The sequence below is a fragment of the Pristiophorus japonicus genome, chromosome 4 (genome assembly GCF_044704955.1).
Source record: "Pristiophorus japonicus isolate sPriJap1 chromosome 4, sPriJap1.hap1, whole genome shotgun sequence".
NCBI classification, from domain to species: Eukaryota; Metazoa; Chordata; class Chondrichthyes; family Pristiophoridae; genus Pristiophorus; species Pristiophorus japonicus.
This window is the reverse complement of record NC_091980.1, coordinates 23,874,266-23,901,311: the sequence shown is the minus strand read 5'-3', so window position 1 is coordinate 23,901,311 and position 27,046 is coordinate 23,874,266. Positions and strand designations below refer to the sequence as shown.

Here is a 27,046-nt window from a genome sequence, read left to right as displayed (position 1 = left end):
TGAGAGAGGCCAATCGGCTCAATATAATAACCGCACTGGGCCTGTACCTCCCACAGGTGCAGTTCAACTGTGTCTTGAGGGAAATAACTGGAAATTCTAAGACAGTGTAATGTAATGACAGTGTAGTGGGCAGGGGGAGGCGGGGGGTGGGGGGGAGGCGGGGGGAGGGGAAGTGGGGGGCAGGAAGACAGAAATTTGACATAATGGGCCATTGCTCCTTTGGGCTGGGCCCTGCAATTGAGGAATGCCGATTCCATAGACAGGGCAAAGGGACACCTACCATAATAACTCCTCCAGGCCAGTTTCATTCCTTTCTACCAGGATCTCACTGGTCAAATAAATTGTCCTCTTTCCACCCCCACCCCCCACAAAATTAATTGATATCACTAGACAGGAAACAAAACAGAAATAATTCTAAAATCAACCTTAATTCTTTTGAAATTGTGTGCCTCTCAAAAGAATAGTAGGGTGTTTGATTTTTCACTCTACTCTGAGTAGACCTCAGAACTTACAGTGGGAAAGGACAACACCTGGCACAAAATTTAGGCTTAACCCAGTGTCAGTTTTATTACGCAACAAAAAAAACGACTAAAACTACAGGACTAGACTGCTGAGAGAAATTGACCTAAGATGTACAATCACCAGCCCTGGCTGTAGCTATTGTAGGTTCGGTGTCATTGGTTCCGTGATCGGTTGGTTCTTCTTTTGACCGTTCTCTGCAGTGCTGTTCCTGCTTCTGCCCTTCTGTCTCTCTGCTCTTCTTCATCGTTTCAACTTCTTCTGTTCCTTCCTGCTCTTGTATATTTATATCCATAGTATGAATAAGTTTCCCGCTGGGCCAGGGTCAGATTACTGCATCTGGATCCATGTAGTGATTTGTTTAACTGGCTGTGGTGAGGAGTTTGAATGGCTACTAATTTCCACATGGAGTCAACAGTGGAAAAGGTAACTCCTTATCCTTAATGCCCTGTTATCCAACAATGTGCATGCATAGGGTCCTTTGTAGTCCTGGTTTCTTGCAGACTTGCAGTCTCTGGGGTGAACTGTTTTTATCCCCTGCGGCTAATCAACTCTTCTGATGGTCAATCTCTTTCTGTACACATAACGAAGTTTTGTCCTTGACACAGAGATTACTTTTAATGGGTGATGTGTCACCACTTGCCTCAGGCTGGCACCTTTTTTCCTCCCAGTTAGTCCAAAAGTTGTAACTTTAAAACAGCTTGTTCATGGCCTCTTCCTGTCCTTTGGTCCAAGAGAAATAGCTGTGCCCTTACAATAGTAACACTCTCTTTTAATATAGGGTTTCTGCCTAAACTTGAGACTAGGTTCACAAATACTGATGCAACAAAGTGATGAAACACTTCACTGCCAAATATCATAGCGACATAGAAACAAGAGTTTCACTAGGCCATTGTGCCCCTCGAGCCTGTTCCGCCAATCAACAGAGATCTGCATGCACTTGCCTTGGCTCCATATCCTTTTATAGCCATGTCTAGCAAAAATCGATCGATCTCAAATTTCAAAGCAGCTTGGCTCAGTTGTTAACACTCTTGCCTCTAAGTCAGAAGTTCATGTCTAAGGCCAGTTTCTCACCTGGCACTCCAGTGTAGCCCTTATTCCTGAGATGGAGGATTGTCCCATGAGGCGAGATTGAATGGACTAGGCCCATATTCTCCAGAGTTTAGATGAATGAGAGGTGATCTCATTGAAACATACAAAATTCTTACAGGGCTTGACATGGCAGATGCAGGGAGGATATTTCCTCTTGCTAGGGAGTCTAGAACCAGGGGTCACCTTCTCAGAATAAGGGGTCGGCCATTTAGGACTGAGATGAGGGGAAACTTCTTCACTCAGAGGGTGGTGAATCTTTGTAATTCTCTATCCCAGAGGGGTGTGGAGGCTGTCATTGAGCATATTCAAGACTGAGATCGATAGATTTTTGGATATTAAGTAATCAAGGGATTATGAGGAAAGTGGACCTGAGGTAGAAGATCATTCATGATTTTATTGAATGGCAGAGCAGGCTCGAGGAGCTGAATGACCTACTCCTGCTCTTAATTCTTATATTATGTTCTTAGGGAGTGCTTCGTTATCAAGTAGTGCTGTATCTCAAAAGCGAGATTCAAACAAAATCCTGTCTGTCTGTTCTGGAAGTGCTAAAGATCTAATGTTACGCAATTTGAAAAAGCGGAGGGCGTTCTCCTTGTTCTGAGGCCAACATTCCTCCTTCAAAGACAGAGTAACTGGTCATTTATCTCATTACTCTTTGTGGAATCGAGCTGCTGCATTTTCCTACATAAACATAGTCATTACTCTTGGCCCAGTGGTAGCACTCTTGCCTCTGAATCAGAAGATTATAGGTTCACACCCCATTCCAAAGACTTTCGCATATAATCTAGGCTGGCGCTTCTGTGCAGTACTGAGGGAGTGCTCCACAGTTGGAAGTGCGTCTTTCAGATGAGGCACTAAAACTAAGGCCTCTTCCTCATGTGGAATGTAAAATATCCTACGGCACTATTCAAAGATGAGCAGGGCAGTTCTTCCTGTGCCCTGGCCAATAACTACTCCTCAACTAACACTTAATTTGGATGATCTGGTCATTTATTTCATTGCTATTCGTGGAACCTTGCTGTGCACAAAATTGGCTTTTCTTATATTACAACAGTGATGACACTTCAAAAGTATCTCAATGGCTGTAAAGCGCTTTGGGATGTCCCGAGGTCGTAAAATACGCTGTATAAATGAAAGCTCTTTTTCCTTTGTAAAAATATTATCCCATAAATAAATTATATCAACTATATAAGTAGACTTTGAACGATCACAGAGAAATTTGTATATAAATATACATGAATAAATTCATTGCAGGGCAAAATCTTTCTATACTTTTTAAGGTGTCTAAGCCGTTCTCCCAAGTACAGTGCTGAATGCTAATGTTCAAACCCATTCAAATCATGCTAGTGTTCAATAAACTTGTGATCATAATTCATATTCATTGTTCTGTTTAGATGGCAAGCATCTTTTATTGCTGAGACACTAGTTTGCTCACAGTCTGCATTCACCTTCCTCAGCACAATTCTTTGTCGTGGTTGAGTACAAATGAGTGGCTTGCTAGGCCACTTGAGAGGACAGTTAAGAGTTAACCAAGTTGGTTAACTGAAATCACATATAGGGACAGCAAGTTTCTTTCCTTAAAAGGACATTAGTGAACCAGCTGGGTTTTGTAATGTATTTGCTTCATGGGATATTTGCTTAAGAATTCATAGCAACACATTGCTATTACAAACTAGTCGGTTTGTCACCAAGAGATTTAACAATCACACTGCACATTACATTACCAGTTCATCCACCAGACTTACAGCCACCTGCCAAACCGTGGAACTCCCGAACCCAACTTGCTGGGGTTTTATTGAGTCTTCTGAACATCACATGACTAGCTAAGGTTCTCCTAACTCAACAGCTCTACAAATCCGTGAGCATACATTGCAGGTTTTAATGGCAATCCAACAGCTTCATGGTCACTTTTAATGATAGCAGCTTTTTAAAAACTTTCCAGATTTTTAAAACTGACTTCAAATTCTCAAACTGTTGCAGTGGGATTTGAACTCACATTCTTTGGATTATTACTCCAACCCTCTGGATTAACAGTCCAGTAACGTAACTAATACACTACCAGACCCATCTTCGTCCTTGCCAATCTACCTGTCGCAGATGCATCTGTACATGACAGCATTGGTAAGGCTGACAACTATACAGTCCTTCAAGAGACCAAGTCCCATCTTCACACTGAGGATACCCTCCCACCATGTCACGTGGCACTACCATCGTGCTAAGTGTATTAAGAACAGATCCCGCAGCTCCAATCTGAGCATCTATGAAAAGTTGTGGGCCATTAGCAGCAGCAGAATTATATACCACCACAATCTGTAACCTCATTGCCTGGAATATCTCTTATTCCTTCATCGCCATCAAGGCAGGTTCAATGAGGTGTGTAGAATGGCATGCCAGGAGTAGGGCCACATGTCACCAAAAGTTAGGTGCCAACCTGGTGAAGCTACAACACAGGACTACATGCATACTTAACAGTGAACACAGCATGCTTTAAATGGAGCTAAGCGATCCCACAACCCATGGATCAGGTCAAAGCTCTGTAACCCTGCAACATACAGTTGTAAAGGGTGGTGGACAATTAAGCAGCTAACAAGAGGAGAAGGAGGCTCCACAAACATACCCATCCTCAAAGATGGCGGAGTCCAGAACGTTAGTGCAAAACACAAAGCTGAAGCGTTTACAACCATCTTCAGCCAGAAGTGCCGATTGGATGATCCTTCTTGGCATTCTCCCAAGGTCTCTACCATCACAGATGCCAGTCGTCAGCTAACTGAATTGACTACATGCGATATCAAGAAGCGACTGAAGGCACTGGTCACAGCAAAGGCTCCAGCCCCCAACAACACCTTCAGATTGCTGCGAAGATCAGCATAGAAGGAGAATTGAACAAAGGATTCTGAGTCTGCATGCCTCACAGCTACCATTATCCACTGCCCCTCAGCTTCTAATACATTTTAACTTGAGTTGCTGCAAAGAAAAACCTGAAAAATTAAAAAATCAATTAAAATAGATTCCAAAATTTTCATCCATTTTTGAAGTCTCTCAATTGTGATCAATTCATTTTCCAACCTACTCTCTCTTAAATTTAGAACTTACAGCTGAAAATAAAATGGAGTAATTTATTTCTGTGCCATTCTAGAATTTCAGAAAACTTCCATGGGGTTGCATAATTTTCTGTTTTTTTATATCAAATTAGGTTATAGAAATATATTTTTAAATCTCAGTATAGTTTACAGCAAATTGCATAACAATTATTATAACTGTCCCAAAAGTAATAACATCTCTGAAAGAGACTGAGGTTGTATTTATACAGTCACTCTAGTACATAGAAACATAGAAACATAGAAAATAGGTGCAGGAGTAGGCCATTCGGCCCTTCTAGCCTGCACCACCATTCAATGAGTTCATGGCTGAACATGCAACTTCAGTACCCCATTCCTGCTTTCTCAATAGAAACATAGAAAATGTATAGCAGTCATGAACAGCAATGAGATGCATGTCCAGAATTTTGTTTTTTCCAATGGCATTATAAGAAAGAAAGAGTTGCATTTATAATAACACAATTTATGATCTCAGGACGTCCCAAAATGATTTAAAGCCAATGAAGTACTTTTGAAGTCTATTTACTGCTATTAGATATTAGGTATTGACTGAGGGAATTACTTTTTTTGTTTTATTTATTCATAAGATGTGGGTGTCGCTCACAAGGCCAGCATTTACTGCCCATCCCTAACTGCCCTGGAGAATGTGGTGGTGAGCCGCCTTCTTGAACCGCTGCAGTCCTTGTAGTGAAGGTACTCCCACAGTACTGTTAGGGAGAAAGTTCCAGGATTTTGACCCAGCGACGATGAAGGAACGGTGATATCGTTCCAAGTCAGGATGGTGTGTGACTTGGAGGGGAACCTGGAGGTTGTGGTGTTCCCTTGTGCCTGCCGCCCTTGTCCTTCTAGTTGGTAGAGGTCGCGGGTTTGGGAGGTGTTGCCGAAGAAGCCGTGGCGAGTTGCTGCAGTGCATCTTGTAGATGGTACACACTGCAGGCACGGTGCGCCAGTGGTGGAGGGAGTGAATGTTTAAGGTGGTGGATGGGGAGCCAATCAAGTGGGCTGCTTTGTCCTGGATGGTGTCAAGCTTCTTGAGTGTTGTTGGAGCTGCATTATGTTGACCAAGAGAAGAATGTTGCCCAGAACATGACGGCAACTCCTTGCTCTTCAATTTGTGTCCTGGATATTAAATGTCCACATAAACCACCAGAACAGGTATCAAACCTGCTCAATTTTCCAATATTCACTGTGCTTTAGGTCACTGCATCACCTGCGCACAGATCCAAGAAAATCTCCCCCATTTTTTTTTAAAAGGAGGATAATCACCCATCAAGCAGACTCAGGTTACATATAACATAGCTAAATCTAAAATCAAATCCCCTCAACTCTGCTCAATAATATATCCCACCTCAGAAATGTATTCTTTATTAGCTCAATATGGTTTTTTCCCAGATAATTCATCCTCATCACTTCCCTCAGTAATATTACCAAACTGTAGGTGGTTTGCTGTTGTAGATTGATGATCACTGGGAATACGTTTGATTACTTGCCAAACTCATCTTAAACTTATGCCAACATTTTCAGCTGATCAGTCTGGGCTCTGATGTGATCATCGATCTTCAATGTAACAAGGCAGTGCCCTAACCTGTGCACCATCCAACCCCAATATAACCAGCTATACAAACTAAATTTAAAATCCAAATGCTGCCCAAGTTAATTGTAAAAGTTTCTCTATAACATCTCTGTTCAATGGTATTATGAGTTAGGATAAACTATTCCACTACTCTCCTGTCCGGCCTCCCAACTTCCACCCTCTATAAACATAAGCTTATTCAAAATTCTGCTGCCCATGTCCTAACTCGCACCGAGTCCCGCTCACCCATTACCCCTGTGCTCGCTGACCTACATTGGCTCCTGGTCGGGCAACGCCTCGATTTTAATACGCCCATCCTGGTTTTCAAATCTCTCTATTGCCATCTCCTTCCCTCTCTCTGTAATCTCCTCCAGCCCCACAACCCTCCAATTTCTGCGCTATCAGCTGTTTAGGTCCAAAGCTCTGAACTTCCCTCCCCAAACATCTCCTCCTTTGGGACTCCCCATAAAACCGATTTCTCTGACCAAGCTCTTGGTTATCTGTCCTAATATCTCCTTATGTGGCTTGGGGTCAAATGTTGTCTGATTATGTTGCTGGGAAGCGCTTTGGAACATTTTATAACGTTAAATATGCTATTTAAATGCAAGTTGTTGTTATGGTTTCTGGGAGCCCTATAATTAAAGCAATTTCTGCCATTATAAAAGTTAGTGGGAAGAAAACATGTGGTTATGAAGTTACCTCTCCCAAATCATATTGGGATTGAGTGGAATATTTATCATGAGGCACAACCAAGTTAAATTTCCAAAGTTCCAGTGAGCAATTCTAGGAACATTCGAGAATTATCAGATAGTTTAGTGCTTGGAGTGTTTTCTAGATTTGCCCAACACTTATACTTAGAAATGAGACACTAGTCAATTCTTCATATATTTACTACAGTCAATTTATCCTTGTGACCGAGTGCTTCGATCAAGAGAACTGTGGCTTGCTGATGGAGTTAGATTTTGATCCTACCAATTTCACCTCCCAAATCCACAACGTCCACCACCTAGAAGGACAAGGGCAGCAAGTGCATAGGAACACCACTACCTGCAAGTTCCTCTCCAAGTCACACGCCATTCCTTCATGGTTGCTGGGTCAAAATCCTGGAACACCCCTACTTAATAGCATGGTGGGATTACCTTCATCACATAGATTGCAGTGGTTCAAGAAGGCAACTCACCAGCACTTTCTCAAGGACTATTAGGGGCGGGTAATAAATACTGGTCTTGCTGGCGACGTCCATATCCCCATAATGAATAAAAAAAACAACACAGGAACCTTTGCTTAACCAGAGGACACATTTTTGTAATTCCATATTGAGCCTGGGGCCAAATGTATAGTTCTGTACAACTAAAGACTTTTTAATAATGAACTTCTGCAGGAAAGAAAAGCTCGCTTTCTGCATTGAGCTGGTAACCTGATAACATTCAACTCACGCTCTGAAACTGAGCATTGTAAGTATAAACCCTGGAGGATCACATTCGTGTTGGATTAATCCAATCTCAACAATACAAAAACTGAACTGAAATAAAAACGGGGTCAGTGGATGGAAATAATGGCATTTCTTAATAGAAGCTTAATTACGATCAAAGGCTCATTGGTATTCTGAGTATGATAGAATTACTGCAGGCATTCGCAAGGCATCAGTAAACAGTTTGCATGCGTCAGCCAGTAGCACTCTTGTCTCCAAGTCAGAAGATTGCGAGTTCAAGTCCCACTCCAGAGACTTGAGCACAAAATCTAGACTGACACTACAGTGCAATACTGAGTGAGTGCTGCACTGATGGGGGTGCTACCTTTCAGATGAGAGGTTAAAACAAGGACCCATCTGCTCTCTCAGATGGATGTAAATAATCTCGTGGTACTATTTCAAAGATGAGCAGTGTCCTGGCCAATATTTATTCCTCAATTATCACTACAAAAACTGAAATATCTGATCATTATCTCATTGCTATTTGTGGGACCTTACTGTGCAGAAATTGCATGCCGCGTATCCCACATTATGAATTGAAAAGTATTTTATTGACTGTAAAGCGTTTTGGGACAGCCTGCGATCATGAAAAGTGCTGTATCAATGCTTTTTTCTTTTTAAATGAAATATGTGGCTGTGTCTTTAGATAACGTCATAAGTTACAAGCTTGTTTGCACAATTATGAATGGATGAAGACTTAATGTATGCGATTTCGCTTTCCACTATTTCCTTTCGATGCAGAGGGCAGGAACTTATTTAATAGCAGAAAGAGGAGCGCATTAAGTGATTGTCCGCCAACGGTCACTACCAGGTGACAGTGTATAACTTTCAGGCAATGCAATTAGATAACAAGAACCAGAAGGAAATTGATCCTCACTTTTAATGAAGTGAATTAGTCACATGTCACAGTGATACAAAGCTTTGTGCTGTGTGTTAAGTCAGTTAATAGTGTGTGGATAATGCAAACAGTGAAGCATGACTTGCTGCCAATGAATCTAACAGTGCAAGTAAGCTAGATACAACAGGTTTTTCAGGCTCACACTCCTTACCTTGACCTTGCATACCAGAAGGTAGATGCAACTTTGCGGACACGCAAGTACAGCATAATTTGTCAGCGCAAGGGCTCCTTGACTACCAGCAACATGCCAGGAATCGGCATGTGTGCAGCCCATGATTTTCAAATACACTAAAATCGAAAGGAAGATAGAAATTTGCAGATTCTTCGACGAGCCTGACCAAGAAGAAAATTTACCGTTGCATATTCAACAAAGAGCGCAGTGATGTTACAAGTACTGCTTTGAACTGGCTAAGGGCAATGTGCAGGTCCTAGCTTTACGGCTAGTTTTGTGCTGCTGTCCGACCAAGGAAATACCACTCCGAGTGTGTGTATGTGTAAATGTGTGTGTGTGTGCACGCGCGTGTTGAAGAGCGCACAAGACAGGAGGGGCTGGGGCTGGGGCTGGAACATCCCTAAGAGGAGAAGCAGAGACGTGGTGTGGCAACAGAAGGTAAAACCGGCTACTACTTAAAGGGGTGATGGATGAAGCAGAGAATCTGGGCAACAAGAATCGCAGCCAGATCAAATTTGCCAAAAGCAGCTTTTTTTTTTACAGGGATACAGTGCCCCTTTAAAAAACGGTGGTTGCATATCAGTTACTACATTCTCCTTATTTACTCTATCAAAACCCTTCATGATTTTGAACATCTCGATTAAGTCTCCCGTTAACCTTCTCTGCTCTAATGAGAACAACCCCAGCTTCTCTATTCTCTCCACGTAACTGATATCCCTCATCCCTGCTACCATTCTAGTGAATCTCCTCTGCACCCTCTCCAAGGTTTTGACATTCTTCCTTGGCCCATCAAGCCTGTGCCAGTATTTTTTCCCCACATGAGCCATGTAATCTAATCCCACTTTCCCACTTATTTCCCATGCCCTTTAATATTCCTCTTTCTGCATAACATTTCCTACATAACAACAGTGACTATACTCCAAAAGTACGTCATTGGCTGTTAAACGCTTTAAGACGTCCAGTGGTTGTGAAAGGCACGATATAAATCCACGTCTTTTTTTCTTCTTTAACTATCAAATACCTCTTTAAAATAAATTTATAGACTTCACTTCAAGTTTTTTTTAAGCAGAAAGTTCCATATTTTAACCCCCTTCTATTTAAAGTGTTACTTTCTAACCTTATCTGTGATTATTTTGCTTTGTACACTTTTATCATCTCACCGATCAGTACAACCATCCAATTAATATTTACCTTATTACTTCACAATCAGCTCTGCCCTTAACTGTCTCAGTTCTAGTGAAAGTAAGCCTTCATTGCTCAACTCTCTATTGCCAACTGCAACCCCTCATGCTTAGTAATATCCTAGCGAAACTAGCCTGTACCTTTTCCAATGCTTTTACAGTCCCCAATGATTATAGCTGACGTGTTGGTGTTAACGTGATGAACAGTGACAGTCGCGTTCTAGTACCTGGCCCAAAATTCAATCATGGCACAATTTCCCAGCAATATCAACAGTCAACAGGCATCCTAAAGAGAGTCAGGATAATAAAACTCAACCCCCTACAATGAGTAGATCCTGTCGCTCAACCACTATGGCATCATGCTCCCGATACAAATGTGGCAATACCTGATGACACTGCAATACTGAAGCATTCAGCTCCTATACACTTGGGGAATAGGCTGCAATAGTCTGCACTTCGAGTCTCGTCGCCGAGAGCATGCAGAAAACAAGCACAGGCAGCGGAAGGAGTGTGCAGCAAACCAGACTCCCTACCCACCCTTTCCTCCATCAACTGTCTGTCCCACCTACGACAGAGATTGTAATTCCCATATTGGACTGTTCAGTCACCTGAGAACTCACTTTTGGAGTGGAAACAAGTCTTCCTCGATTTCGAGGGATTGCCTATGATGATGAGTCTGCAGGTAGAAGCAGAAAGATGATGGTCTGGAATTTGCTGAAAAATATCATAGGCAGTCCCTCGAAATTGAGGCAGAATTGCTTCCACTCTGAGTTCTCAGGTGACTGAACAGTCCAATACAGGAATTACAGTCTCTGTCACAGGTGGGACAGACAGTCGTTGAAGGGAAGGATGGATGTGGAGTCTGGTTTACCGCACGCTCCTTCCGCTGGATGCGCTTGTTTTCTGCAGTCTCTCGGCGGCGAGAATTGAGGTGCTCAGTGCCCTCCTGGCGGTCTTTGGCCAGGGACTCCCAGGTGTCGGTGGGGATGTTGCACTTTATCAAGGAGGCTTTATGGGTGTTCTGGAAATGTTTCCACTGCCCACCTGGGGCTTGCTTGCCATGTAGGAGTTCCGAGTAGAGTGCTTGCTTTCAGAGTCATGTGTCAGGCATGTGAACAATGTGGCCCGCCCAACGGAGCTGGTCGAGTGTGGTCAGTGCTTCGATGCTGGGGATGTTGGCCTGATCGTGAACACTGATGTTGGTGCGTCTGTCCTCCCAGGGGTTTGCAGAATCTTGCGGAGACATCGTTGGTGGTATTTCTCCAGTGATTTGAGGTATCTGCTGTATATGGTCCATGTCTCTGAGCCATACAGGAGGGCCGGTATCACTACAGCCCTGTAGACCATAAGCTGGGTGTCAGATTTGAGGGCATAATCCTTGAACACTCTCTTTCTCAGGCGATCGAAGGCTGCGCTGGCATTCTGGAGGCGGTGTTGGTGCTCGTCATCGATGTCCACCCTTGCTGATAGTAGGCTCCTGAGGTATGGAAAATGGTTCACATTGTCCAGGACCGCGCCGTGGATTTTGATGATCGGGTGGCAGTGCTGTGTGGTGGGGTCAGGTTGGTGGAAGACCTTTGTCTCATGGATGTTTAGTGTAAGGCCCATGCTTTTGTATGCCTCAATGAAGATGTTGAAGATGGCTTGGCGTTCAGCCCCTGAATGTGCGCAGACGCAAACGTCGTCCCCGTATTCTAGTTCAATAACAAAGGGTGGGATGGTCTTGGAGGCGACGAAGGTTGAACAGGTCCCCACTGGTTCTATAGTTTAGTTCCACTCCAGTGTGGAGCTTGTTGAGCGTGAAATGGAGTATTGCAGCGAGGAAGATCAAGAAGAGGGTTGGTGCGATGACGCAGCCCTGCTTGATCCCGGTTCGGACGAGGATTGGGTCTGTGATGGCTCTGCTGTTGCATGTCATCGTGGAACAGGCGGAGGATGGTGACAAACTTTTGGGGGCAGCCAAAACGGAGGAGGACGCTCCATAGTCCTATGCGGTTAGCAGTTATTTTCGCAGAAAAGTAACAGCTTGTGAATGACTCACGCCTTTAGTAATGTACAAATTGACCAGCAACTTGTGGCGAGGGAGAGATACCCCATGAATTGCGAATTACCACAAGTTGCCAGACAATTTGCCATTAGGTTTGCAGAAACAGCAGCTTGCCCTGTGATTTTCCTGACGTTGCTGTATTTGCACGTTAATTACCCATTATGAGCATTCACTTTCTGGGCAAGAGGTGTTGACATGTCGTTATAAGGGTACAGGTACTTATGTTGAGACAAGTTCAAAGGACAATTAATGATCAAATGCAACAACTTCATGAAAAGCATGAGGAGGTTGCGGCCGAGGTGACGTTTTCGGGAAGCTATCGGTGGAGCGGCATTGAATCAGCCAGCAGCTTGTGGCGATTCACAATGCACGGGCTACCTCGTCCTCCTCACAAGTTGCTGATCGATTTAATAACAGCAAGCGCAGTTTGTACGCCATTAGTTGCCGAGAGCATGCAGAAAACAAGCGCAGGCAGCGGAAGGAGCGTGCGGCCAACCAGACTCCCCACCCACCCTTTCCTCCAATGACTGTCTGTCCTACGTGACAGAGACTGTAATTCCCGTACCGGACTGTACAGTCACCTGAGAACTCACTTTTAGAGTGGAAGCAAGTCTTCCTCGATTTCAAAGGACTGCCTATGATGATGATGAGTTTTTTCTGGCAAATTCGGGGCCATTCTATTTTCCTTGTAGTTAGCAAGATCACCTTATGACAATATATTCCTTTCACAAAAGTAAGAGCATTTTCAAACTTTGGCATTGCTGAGAATGATTAGACCCCAGATTGTTTGCTTTGAAACCATACGTCAGTAACATCAGAGTGTTTCTGAAAGCCATCACAACTAGGTAAGCAGTGCATAGGTTAGCACGGCACATCGCTGACTAAGATTTAAAGGCAGCAGCACTTGAGATTGAATTCCATCCTTATCAATGCACAAAAAACGATTACGTTAGCACCAAAACTGCAGAGGTTGCCCATCTCCAAAGGCATTTTCTGGCAGAGACACACACCACAAACTCAATTGACGGATGTAGGATCTGTTTTCGGGGGAAGGAGCAATGTGTAAATATTGAGGAGTCAGATTTAAGTACGATCGATTACAATCAATAGAGGCCAAGACGAAATAAGTCTTTCTGTGCAAATAGAGCATTGTTTGACACCAACAATTTCCTTAATAATTCCCAACAATTAGAGCCCACCAGGACAGTAAGTCTAGCTAAGTGTCGCTGACGCTGCTGCGATTGATTTTTAAAATCTTAATTGTAGGTGTCTTTTGAAACTTTAAATTGTTTAAGCATTTCTTAGCAGAGAAGAAATATGTTCTGTTGGTATAGATCCTCTTCAAATTCAACCTTTCGAAGTAGAATCATGGTAGCATAGAATGCCACAGCACAGAGGGAGGCCATTCAGCCCATCGTGCCGAGTATAATATGGGGTGTCCATCCTACATGGTTCAATTACTAGAGAAGGATCAACAAATAAAGGTATTAGATCAGAGATTATGATACAATAGAGTTTTATACTGAGTGGTTAATGTGCAAATTTCACACAGTGTGGCATCACAGTAAAGAAGGGAAGTGATTGGTTCATGAGCTTTTCTCTCTTTTCTGGGGCATTGGTTTGAATTAAGAGCCAGGATTAAAAACAAAACTTGAAAACTTAATTAACGAAATACATTAGAGAGAGCAGGGCAGGTGATGTGTTTGTGCTGTTACATGTGGGAGCTGGTTGACCACTTTGAGAACCAAGCCGACCACAAGTCGAGTAGGTTGGGACTCGACTCATTGCAATTCCGAAGAATGAGAGGTGAGCTTATCGAAAAGTATAAGATTGTGAGGGGGCTTCACAAGGTGGACGCAGAGAGGATGTTTCCACTGGTGGGGGAGACTAGAACTAGAGGGCACTATCTTAGAATAAGGGGCAGCCCATTTAACACTGAGATGAAGAGAAATTTCTTCTCTCAGAGGGTTGTGGATCTGTGGAATTCGCTGCCTCAGAGAGCTGTGGAAGCTGGGACATTGAATAAATTTAAGACAGAAATAGACAGTTTCTTAACCGATAAAGGAATAAGGGGTTATGGGGAGTGGGCAGGGAAGTGGACCTGAGTCCATGATCAGATCAGCCATGATCGTATTAAATGGCGGAGCAGGCTCGAGGGGCCGGATGGCCTACTCCTACTCCTATTTCTTTTTTCTTATGTTCTTATGTAAGTGTCTGCAGGTCGAGGAACTTCGGCTCCGTGTTGTTGAGCTGGAGTCCGAGCTGTGGACACTACGACACATCAAGGAATGGGAGAGTTACCTGGACACTGTATTCCAGGAGGCAGTCACACCCCTTAGATTAATTAATTCAAATTTGTTCCGTGGTCAGGGACAGGAGGGTGTGACTACAAGCGAGGCAGATATGGGGACTCAAGAGGTAGTGATGGAGGAGCCTCAGCCCTTGCTCTTGTCTAACAGGTTCGAGGCTCTTACTCCCTGTGTGGACGAGAGCAGGGACTGCAGAGAGGATGAGCAAACTGACCACAGCACCATGGTAGGAGACTATTCAAGTGGGGGGAGTAAAAAGTAACATTGTAGTGGTAGGGGACAGTATAATTAGGGGGTTAGATAATGTTCTCTGCAGCCGAGAGTGTGAGCCCCGAAGGCTGTGTTGCCTGCCCAGTACCAGGATTAAGGACATCTCCTCAGGGCTGGAGAGGAACTTGGAGTGGGAGGGGGAAGATCCAGTTGTCGTGGTCTACGTGGGTACCATTGGCATAGATAGGACAAAGAAAAAGGTTCTGCTGAGGGAGTATGAGCAGCTGGAGGCTAAATTAAAAACCAGAACCACAATGGTAATAATCTCTGGATTACTAACTGAGCCATGAGCAAATTTGCATAGGGTAAATAAGATCAGAGAGTTAAATACGTGGCTCAAAGACTGGTGTGGGAGAAACGGGTTTTGGTTCGTGGGACACTGGCATCAGTACTGGGGAAAGAGGGAGCTGTTCCGTTTGCACGGGTTCCACTTAGACTGTGCTGGGACAAGGGTCCTGGTGAATCAAATAACTAGGACCGTAGAGAGGGCTTTAAACTAATTAGTGGAGGGGAGGATTCAGGTGAGCGAAAATTTTAAAAGTCAAAGACTAAGGAGAAATCAAAAGAGCAGGGTAGCACTGGGGGAAATGAAGACCAAAGCGTGCCAGGAAGGGACAGAATGTATAAACATAACAGTGAATGTGAAAGTGGGGTCAAAGCAGGGAAAAATGGTAAAAAAAAAAAAATTTAAAAGCTCTTTATCTGAATGCACAAAGCATTCAGAACAAAATAGATGAATTGACAGCACAAATAGATACAAATGGGTATGATCTGATAGCTATTACAGAGACGTGGTTGCAAGGTGACCTGGACTGGGAACTAAATATTCAGGGGTATTTGACAATTCGGAAGGAAAGACAGAAAGGAAAAGGAGATAGGTAGCACCGTTAATAAAGGATGAGATTAGTGCGTTAGCGAGAAACGATGTTTGCTCAGAAGATCAAGATGTTGAATCAATTTGGGTGTTGATAAGGAATAATAAGGGGGAAAAGTCACTGGTGGGCATTGTCTATAGACACCCTAACAGTAGCTATAATGATGGAGTATAAATCAAAAAATAATGGAGGCTTGTAAAAAAGGAATGGAAATAATCATGGCCGATTTTAACCATATTGATTGGACAAAGCAAATTGGCCAGGGTAGCCTTGAGGAAGAGTTCATAGAGTGTATCTGGGATAGTTTCTTGAACAGTACATTGCAGAACCAACCAGGGAGCAGGCTATCTTAGATCTGGTGTAATGAAACAGGATTGATAAACGATTTCCTAGTAAAGGATCCTCTAGGAATGATTGACCATAACATGGTTCAATTTCAAATTCAGTTGGAGGGTGAGAAAGTTGGATTGCAAACCAGTGTCCTAAGCTTAAATAAAGGAGACTACAAAGGTATGAAGGCAGAGTTGGCTAAAGTGGATTGGGAAAATAGATTAAAGTATGGGCGGTTGATGAGCAGTGGCAGACATTTAAGGAGATATTTCATATCTCGCAACAAAAATATATCCCAATGAGAAGGAAAGACTGTAAGAGAAGCGATAACCATCCGTGGCTAACTAAGTAAATAAGGGATGGTATCAAATTGAAAACAAGGGCATACAATGTGGCCAAGACTAGTGGGAGGCCAGAGGATAGGGAAACTTTTAAAAGTCTGCAAAGAACGACTAAAAAATTGATGGAAAGGGAAGATAGATTATGAAAGTAAACTAGCACAAAATATAAAAACAGTTAGTAAGAGTTTCGACAGGTACATTAAAAGGAAAATATTGGGTAAAGTAAATGTTGGTCTCCTAGAGGATGAGACTGGGGATTAATAATGGAGAACAGGGAAATGGGAGAGACTTTGAACAAATATTTTGTATCGGTCCACGGTAGAGGACACTAAAAACATTCCAATAAGTGGATAATCAAGGGCTATAGGGAGGGCGGAACATAATAATATCACTATCACGAATGAAGTAGTACTCAGTAAAATACTGGGATTAAGGGCAGACAAGTCCCCTGGACCTGATGCCTTACATCCTAGGGTCTTAAGAGAAGTGGCTGCAGAGATAGTGGATGCATTGGATGTAATCTACCAAAATTGCCAGGATTCTGGGGTGGTCCCAGCGGATTGGAAAACCGCAAATGTAACACCCAAATTTAAAAAAGGAGGCAGACAGAAAGCAGGAAACTAGACCAGTTAACCTAACATCTGTCATTGGGAAAATGCTGGAGTCCATTATTAAGGAAGCAATAGCGGGACATTTGGAAAAGCATAATTCAATTAAGCAGAGTCAGCATGGTTTTATGAAAGTTAAATCATTTTTGACATAGTTGTTGGAGTTCTATGAGGATGTAATGAGCAGGGTGGATAAGGGGGAACCAGTGGATGTGGTGTATTTGGCTTTCCAGAAGGCATTCGATAAGGTGCCACATAAAAGGTTACTGCACAAGATAAAAGTTCACGTGGTTGGGGGGTAATATATTAGCATGGATAGAAGATTGGCTAGCTAACAGAAAACAGAGAGTCGAGATAAATGGGTCATTTTCCAGTTGGCAAACAGTAACTAGTGGGGTGCTACAGGGATCGTGCTGGGTCCTCAACTATTTACAATCTATATTAATGACTTGGATGAAGGGACCGAGTATAATGTAGCCAAGTTTGCTGATGATACAAAGATGGGTGGGAAAGCAAATTGTGATGAGGACACAAACAATCTGCAAAGAGATATAGACAGGCTAAGTGAGTGGGAAAAAAATTGGCAGGTAGAGTATAATGTGGGAAAATGTGAGGTTATCCACTTTGGCATAAAAAAAATAGAAAAATAAATTATAATTTAAATGGAGAAAAATTGCAAAGTGTTGCAGTACTGAGGGACCCTTGGGGGTCCTTATGCATGAAACACACAAAGATAGTATGCAGGTACAACAAGTAATCAGGAAGGCAAATGGAATGTTGGCCTTTATTGCAAGGGGGGTAGAATATAAAAGCAGAGATGTCCTGCTACAACTGCATAGGGTATTGGTGAGGCCTCACCTGGAGTACTGTGTACACTTTTGTTCTCTGTATTTAAGAAAGGATATACTTGCATTGGAGGCTGTTCAGAGAAGGTTCACTAGGTTGATTCCGGAGAAGAGAGGGTTGACTTATGAAGATAGATTCAGTAGGTTGGGCCTATACTCACTGGAGTTCAGAAGAATGAGAAGTGATCTTATCGATATATATAAGGTAATGAGGGGGCTAGACAAGGTGGAAGAAGAGAGGATATTTCCAGTCATAGGGGAAAATAAAACTAGGGGATAGAATAAGTGATGGAGGAAGAATTTCTTCTCAAGGGTTGTAAATCTCTGAAATTCTCTGCCCCGGAGAGCTGTGGAGGCTGGGTCATGGAGATAGGCAGATTTTTGAGTGATAAGGGAGTAAAAGGTTATGGGGAGCGGGCAGGGAAGTAGAGCGGAGTCCACGATCAGATTAGCCATAATCTTACTGAATGGTGGAGCAGGCTCGAGAGGCCAGGTGGCCTACTCCTGCTCCTATTTCTTATGTCCTTATGTTGTTAGGTACAGTAGTAGTGGGGAATCAACTCACATCAAATCAATTTATAGCACGTTAATCCCAACAGCATTTTTGACACGTTTTGAGTATCCATGGAAATGTCACTGAGGAAACTTGTCACTGTTGGCCCAGAATTTCCTGCAACAGTTAGATGGCTGACACACGGCGTGAATTTCGCCATTTTGCATGCCGACCTCGCTAGCCTGAACTTCCGCCAAAGTTTCCTGGATTTGTAATTTGAACACTTCGCAGCGAGTGTAGCAGTGAATCGGAAGCGGCGCAGCCAGCAGCTAACTGTGGGACCACGACGGTAAACGAGGCCGGCCTCTTAACCCTTTTATATGACCCACTTTCGGTGTCCTATGCACTACACAAATTTAGTCGTTTGTGTCAACCACCGAGCTTAGATTTTAAACGAATCATTGCCTTCACTGACCTCCAGCATTGTTGGGCTTTAAACTATGGGATGCACAATATGTGTGGTGAATCAGGACTGGGAGCTTAGTTATAGTGGGCCACCCAAGCCTCTCCTTTCACCATGGGTTATAATCGAGAACTCCAACAGCGTTTTTTACTTGGATTGTAATTCACAGTGAAAATTATAGGGCTGAATTTTCCCCTCTCCTTAGGTCCTGTTACCACCACAAATTGGCGGCCACGCTGCGGAGTGGAGTGACCGACGACTTATGGTGGAATGGCCGCTGCTAGCCCAATTACCCTCCCGAGTTTTCCTGGCGGTGCACCGATCCCCCCTTCCCGCTTCCCTGCTGCCGATTTGCAGTATGCGTGTCATCACCGTGTGCACTGCCAATCTACACCCTTGGACAGCGATATTCTCTTCAGAAAATCTTTGGCCTGCCTCGCGGTGCCAAAACCCGGTGGTCCAGTGAGGCTGTGGCCTTCTGCAGCGACTGTGTGGCTTCCCTTAAAAGGGGAGGGCGCACTGCTGCTGCCATCATATTTTTTTTGTCGGCTGACTGCCAGGTCGGCCCGACAAATATACCCTGGGTTCGGTCAGGACAGCCTGGCACCCCCTCTTGGGTGCTATGCCGCTGACCCGGCTGAAACCCTCCCTGGTGTCCCAGTGGCCCGAAGTTTTAAAATCGTGGAGGCTCTCCCCGTTAAGTGAAGGGGAGAGCGTGGTGACGCGGCGCCGTGAATACCTCATCGCGGCGGTGACTCCGCTCTGCATCCATCTTCCGTTCCTCAGATGCCGTCATCGTCAATTTTTTGTCGCTCAGGTGTTGACTTCCGGATCAAAACAAAAAAAAAGTACAATTTCGCGAAAGAGTCGACTTGAACCACAGCTGTGGTAAAAACCATCGAAAGAGGGTGGGAGCGCCTTGTTTCAGGCGGGGGGACAATTTGTACCCCATGGAACATTAAAGAGCATGCTCTGAACTATTTTGCTTAAAATCTAACTTGCCTCTCTCTCCTACTATATGAGTGCTGTATTTATAGCAGTTGAATCTCTTCACATATGCATATTTCGAGGATGTAATAATTCACCCGATTATAACTTTACACGAGACATGCCACGTGACAGATCAGCCAAGGTGATATGAATAAAATTCAACTTTGTTGAGTGCGACTGCGCAAAATGAATTTGGTCAGCTTCAACTTTTATTAAAATTGAAAATTATGAACTGCGCCTTTCGTTATCAGCATGAAGACTCGCGTGCATCAAGGAGATTTGCCACCCCGCTGTTTTGAGTGGAGGAATGGAGCTATTGTATTTAACTTTCAACTGTTTTAGTGAGGGCCTCGATGGAGCGTCGCAAAAGTATCAGGAAATTATGATGTAATGTAAGAATTGGCATAGGGACTTATGCCATAATTTCCTGGGACTTTTGTGCTGTAAAACAGGCCCTTCGATATAGCTGCACCATTAGAACAGCACAAGTCTGTAATTGTACTAGCGTTACATAATCTGTCTACACCCATCTTAATCATGTCTTTCAACATTTTCCTGTTCTGTACCGTATGCTTGAGTCTTCTTTTCTCCAAACAAGTACAATTTGATCAATGTAAAAATAGCATTTTGAGTCCGAGAATTACTCTCGTCTCTGAATGCTCTTCAGTTTAATTATCCTTTTGACGGTAAGATACCTACCATCACATACAATGTCCTCAACAACTTGTACAAAATTTTGATTTACAATGGAGTTGTATCCTGAGATGTGCTTGACTCTAGGGGAATCAAGGGATAAGGAGATCGGGCAGGAAAGCGGAGATAAGCGCGAAGATCAACTATGATTTTACCGAATGGTGAAGCAGGCTCGAGGGGCCATACGGCCTACTCCTGTTCCTAATTCTTATGCTCTTATATTCTTTGCTGTCAACGTCTTTACTCAAGAATGGATTTCACTCCGCATTAGTCGCCAACGATCACTAGCAGTTCAAGATTGGCAAGCATGTAGGAGAATTATGTTTCCTTTTTGACTTCTCTCCTTCACACCCAAGCTGGGATATTACACTATTGTGTAAAACACACCGCTAGTTGGAGACTTGAAGTTGTTGACTCCAAAGATTGTCACAAAATTATGTTTCATGACCTATAGTTGGGAGCTTCTGAAGCCCAGAGCACCTGTCTTCCTCGCACCATCCGTTACAAAAGGTATTCAAGTCAGGTTCGTGGAGGCACAGTCTGTGTACTTGTACTGCTGACCTCTACTCTGTGTCGCTGGATTTCTGCCAATCACTGAGCCAGGATCCAAAGGGAAAGGTCAACAGCACAAGTACATAAGTCACATGTTCCTGAACATGACATCCATATTGGAAACATAAACACTGCCACAAAGGCTGATGATAGAGAGATTTTTCTTCACACAAGTAGACTGTACCAGTTCCAACCATAAATCAGAAACTAATTGTTTTGGACAGTTGTAGGGACCTGCATTTTTAATCTTCATAGTTGTAAGCACGACAAGTGAGATGTGACCTTGATAAGACTATACCGGACTTCACAATGTGCTGACACAGTATTCGTGACGCCTGACTTGAAATTGTTCAGACTATCATTTATGTTCCTGTGTTTCCTTTAGAGCACTGTAACCTCAGGACTCAAATTTACAACTTTTTGTTTGAGAGACACGCACTGTACCTGCCAAGCTTCCACATCACCAGTGGTTAAACCCACAGTTCTTATTCAGAAGCAAACAATTCTGTCACTTTAGATTTACCCCTCTGCCACTATCAATCTTCTTATTATGCAGTGGATCCACAGACTTCCCTTAGTAGTCTGCATCTTTACTGTTCTGCCTTGTGTCCTGCTTAAATTCCTCTAAAGCTGGTCGAGATAAGTAAACCGACCGAGTTGTAAAACTTTAATGTATGAATGGAAGTATGTGAATGAAAGACAGAAGGGACAATGCTTTATTTCAGATGCAAAGCCACTAAATAAATCTAGTGCCAATGTTTACAACGCAGCTGTTCGAAATCATGCAGGATTTTGACAGAGTAAAGAAGGAGAAATTGTTTCCAGTGGCAAAAGGGTCAGTAACTAGATGAAACAGCTTTAAGGTTAATTGGTAAAAGAACCAGAGGTGACATGCGGACAAAGAAAATGTATGCAACGAGTTGTTAGGATCAAGAATGCACTGCCTGAAAGGGTGGTGGAAGTAGATTCAATAATATTTTTCATAAGGTAACAGGATAAATATTGAAGTTGAAAAAATTGTAGGGATATGGGGAATGATCAGTGGAGTGGGACTAATTGGTTAGCTCTTTGATAGAGTCGGCACAGGCCCGATGGGCCAAATGGCCTCCTTCTGTGCCATATGTGTCTATGATTCTATGTTATTAAGTGCCATGGAAACCATGCACCATATAATAATGCTTGGCATTAGAGTTTTGAGCCTCACTGCCATGGAAGAGATAACTGTATATTAATCGAACATGGGAGGGAACTGCAATGTAACAAAACAGAAAACTACAATTTTCTAACCAATATTATTACTTATTGGCTCAAAAAGTTGCATTTGTTGATAGTCGACATAAACGAGATGGGTGTTAAAGGCTCTTGGGGAAAAGTAACCACAAGTAATTATTTGGTGCTTTATAAAAGAATGGTTGCTTTAATTTCAGTGCTGTTTATGGCCTATGCTCTTCAGTGCTCCAAGCACATTGTTTGTGGTTGTATCACTAAAGGACATTGGCATATATGATATTTTAATAGTTCATTTAGTGCTGGTTAACTCTACCCCACCAAATGGAAGTAGTGATATTTTACATGATGTGACCCAGATTGCACTTTATTACATAGGTTGGGGTGGAGGGTAGATGTTATTAGTATAAGGGGTGTTGCAGTGGTGTGGGGCAAACTAGTTGGACTGGGTACTCTTTGCCTTTCTGTCATTGTTCATGGGTTTGTATGCAACCTTTAGGGCTGCTGATGAAGAGCAGTGTGGCTCTTTGTCGGCCGGCGCAGACACGATGGGCCGAAATGGCCTCCTTCTGCGCTGTAAATTTCTATGTTTCTATATATGGCACAGAAATCGGCCTTTGACCCAACCAGCCCATGCTGGCTTATTATATTACCAATTAGATATTCATAGAATCAATAGAATCGTACTGCACAGAAGGAGGCCATTTAAGCTTATCGTGCCTGTGCCATCTCTTTGAAGGAACTATCCAATTAGTCCCACTAAACCCAGCTCTTTCTCCATAGCCTTGCAATTTTTTCCTTTTGAAGTATTTATCCAATTCCCTTTTGAACATTACTATTAAATCTGCTTCCACCGCCCTTTCAGGCAGTGCATTCCAAAGCTAATTCATTGCGTAAAAAAAATGTCCTCATTTCCCCCCTCCAGTTCTTCTGCCAGTGATCTTAAAATCTGTGTCCTCTGGTTAATGACCCCCCGGCAGTGGAACTATTCCATTACAACCCTTCATAATATTAAACCTTCCTTAACCAGCCAAATCTAGGGGCCATAAATATAAAACAGTAACTAATAAATCCAATAAGGAATGCATGAGAAACTTCTTTACCCAGAGAGTGGTGAGAATGTGGAACTGCTACCACATGGAGTAACTGAGGTGAATAGCATCGATTATTTTAAGGAGAAACTAGATATAATGCATGAGGAATAGAAAAAAGAAAGACTTGCATTAACGTAGTACCTTCCATTAACTCAGGAAGCCCTAAAGCAGTTTACAGCCAATGAAGTACTTTTGAAGTGTAATCACTATTGTAACGTAGGAAACACTGCAACCAATTTTCTCACAGCAAGCTCTATAAGTAGCAACGTGACAATGACCAGATAATCTCTTTTTTGGTGCTGTTGATTGAGGGAGAAATATTGGCAACGACACCAGGGAGAACTCCTCTGTCCTACTCCGAAATGGTGCCATGGATCGTTTAAATCTACCTGAGAGGCAGACTTGGTTCACTGTCTCATCCAAAAGTCAGCACCTCCGACCGTTTCACACTCCCTCAGTACTGAACAGGAGTGTCAGCCTTGATTTCTACGCTCAAGTCACTGGAGTGGGTCTATGAACCCACTATCTTCTGAATCAGAGGCGAGAGTGCTACCAACTGACCCACAGCTATGCTGATAGGGTTAGAAGTAGGGTGGGAGGGGCTCATGTGCAGCATAAGCACCGGCATGAACTAGTTGGGCCGAATGACCTGTTTCGTTGATATATTCTAAGTTATTCTCTCAAAGGGCTTTTTATATTTATCTCTTTGGTTCATTTATCGCCAGTGTATATTTCGAATAACTTCACCTAATCCCGTACTCACTCTCCCTCTTCTTCCCTCCTGCGGATGTCACATTGAAACAAAATGTCAAAAAGTGAATTTAAGTTCAATCTAATGTTTTGTGCAATAAAAATCAAGATGAATGCAGACTGGGGATGGAGAAGGACCAGATACCTTTTTGTCATTGTTGTAGTCATTATGCAATTGACATGGTGATGTTTTGTGATTCACTGACACAGTCCACATTACATAGAATGTACAACAGAGAAACGTCCACTTGAGACTGGCTCAATGCTAGTCTCTATGCTCCTTGCGAGCCTCCGCTCACCCTACTTCATCCAGCCCTATCAGTAAAACCTGTTCTTCCTATCTCCCTCATGTGTTTATCTAGCTTTCCCCTTAAATGCATCTATGCTATTCACCTCAACTACTCCTTGTGGTCATGAGTTCAACATTCTAACTATTCTCTGGGTAAAGAAGTTTCTCCTTAATTCCGAATTTAACTTATTGGTGACTATCAAGTTGTTGTATTTTATATATTTGATCCCTAGTTTTGGTCTCCCCAAAAGTGGAACCTTCTTCTCTATGTTTACCCTATCAGACCATTTCATCACCTTAAACACCTCAATCAGTTCACTCCTTAGCCTTCTCTTTTCTAGAGGAAACTGTCCCACTCTGTTCAGTTTTTACTGATAGGCATGCGCTTGTAAATCTTTTTTGCACCTTCTCTGGTGCCTCTATATCTATTAGATGCACTGCAGCAACTTGCCACGACTTCTTCTGCAGCACCTCCCAAACCCACGACCTCTACCACCTAGAAAGACAAGGGCAGCAGGCGCATGGGAACACCATCACCTTCAAGTTACCCTCCAAGTTACACACCATCCTAACTTGGAATTATATCGCCGTTCCTTCATCGTCATTGTGTCAAAATCATGGAACTCCCTCCTTAACAGCATTGTGGGAGTACCTTCACCTCAAGGACTGCAGCAGTTCAAGAAGGTGGCTCACCACCATCTTCTTAAGGGCAATAAGGGATGGGCAATAAATGCTGGCCTTGCCAGCGATGACCACATCCCAAAACAAATTTAAAAAATACCCTTTTTATAATATGGAGACCAGAATTGTGCACATTACTCTAAATCTGTTCTAACCGAGGTGCAATACAGATTTAACATAACTTCATAATTTCAGCATGAACTGCATTTTGTCCAGCACAGACATGGTGGGCCAAATAGCCTCCTTTTGTGCCATAAGGTGCTATGATTGTTGTGCTGAGTGTTTGATAAACAATACTTTCCCAAACACCTTTCAACAAAATCAGTGCTCTTAAACATTAAATCTCACAATACTAAAGTGAGCATGGTCTTCATAACGATGAATGTGGTCTATTCCGAATAGTCCAACGTCACTAATTTGTGCTAAAGTAATTAGAATTTTCCAATCGTTTGCATAAAGTGACATAAATAGCACAGCAAATTGGGAATACTGCTTAAAATGTGAATTATCTGATTATGTGAATTAAGCAACTTTGAATTGTCTTGGAACTTTTATAGGTGACCCCAGATTTAAAATGCGAAATACAGAAGTTTCAAAGTTACATTGCATTACACGGACACCATTGTCCGCACTTTACTTTCTATAACAAGAACACTTGCGTTTATATAGTGCATCTCAGGACCTCGGGTGAAATACTTTTTGAAGTGCAGTCACTGTTGTAATGTAGGAAATGCTGCAGCCAATTTGTGCACAGCAAGCTCCCACAAAACAGCAATGTGATAATGACCCGATAATCTGCTCTCGGTGTTGACTGAGTGTTAATTATTGGCCAGAACACCGGGGAGAACTCCCCTGCTCTTCTTCGAAATAGTGCCTTGGGATCTTTTACGTCCGTCCACCTGTGAGGGCAGAAGGGGCCTCGGTTTAACGTCTGATCCGAAAGACAGCACCTCCAACAGTGCAGCGCTTCCTCGGTACCGCACCGGAGTGTCAGCCCTGGATTGTTTTCACCCACGCTGGTCTCCTTACCTTTAATTTCTGTACAGTCCTGTTCTCTTCCGGCTGTCGGTTCCACACGGTAGTGCCACCCTTGTTATACTGGACTATCCAACCTTCCTGGTGCTCGCACTGCTCGCGGAACGAGGTGAAATGTGCATCATCAGGGACCTGTACTATCTCTCCCCTGGACATCCTGTACCCAGAGAGCTAGGAAATATTCAACTAAAGGAGCTACAGTGGGGGGGGGGGGGGGAGAAACACACTCACTCACAGACACACGCACATGCACCAAACTCTCTGGTGCACCAGCCAGGCAGCCAGCCGAGATGAGCAAAGGCTGTCTGCCTGGAAAATCTGCCCACTGCAGCAGCAAACTCACTCACTCAAATCTATCTCCTTCCTCCACTTCACTTTAATCTCCTCTCTCCCCGTCTTTCACTGCCCCCGACTGTAAATCTCCGCATGAGGTTTTTTGTAAATATTTGAGGGCTTTCCCATTTCACTCACTCTCCCTCTTGTTCCCCCCCTGTTCTTGTTGCAGTATTGCCTTGTTAATTTCTCTGGGTTCCCCCCCGGATCCAAACTCTTCCCGCTGGAGGCGATGCGGTAGAAACTGACACAGACGCGTCTCGCTTCGGCGTGAAACTGATCTTCAATTGTTAGATGCAACTGACACGTCTAACCTCCTCCTCTCGAATGAAACGAGTGTATCTGATCCCCAGGGGAGGAGGGTGATCTTTTGGATATGGGTGTGGGTTGAAAATTGACTCAAACCTATCAGATCTGCCCAAACTACCTCGGAGTGTTAACCTGATCCTTTGAAGACAATTCGACACATTAACCTCTGAATTTGCAGCCTCCCTGGGATAATGTTTAACGCTCTCACTGTCCCCGGGCAGTGATTGCCTCTCTAAATTCTCTTTCTCTCTCTCTCTCTCTCTCTGTCTCTGTGCTGGGTTATCAAGGAAGTCCGGAAGTGCAGCTGATTTATCAAGAGTCACTTTTTTAAAGGCTCCTTTCCCGTTTAACGCAGGAACAAATAGGCTGGTCACAACTCTGCTGGCTAAAGTGTGTACTGAATCATCCACTTTTGAAAAGCTTTCCCGCAAATCAGCTTATTGGTCATGCAGCTGTGATCCTTGATACAGGAATATTTATTTTAGAATAAATAATTACATTGTGGGGT

General features: G+C 43.3%; 1 protein-coding gene across 1 annotated transcript in view; it reads right to left on the bottom strand.

Moving 5' to 3' along the window:
- LOC139262013 (START domain-containing protein 10-like) overlaps positions 1 to 26,052 on the bottom strand; it is a 115,194-nt gene extending 89,142 nt beyond the window's left edge. Inside the window, exon 1 of the mRNA XM_070877179.1 lies at positions 25,891 to 26,052. Coding sequence (XP_070733280.1) covers positions 25,891 to 26,052 — 162 coding nt within the window. The remainder of the gene's footprint in view (positions 1 to 25,890) is intronic.
- Positions 26,053 to 27,046: the final 994 nt, after the last annotated feature.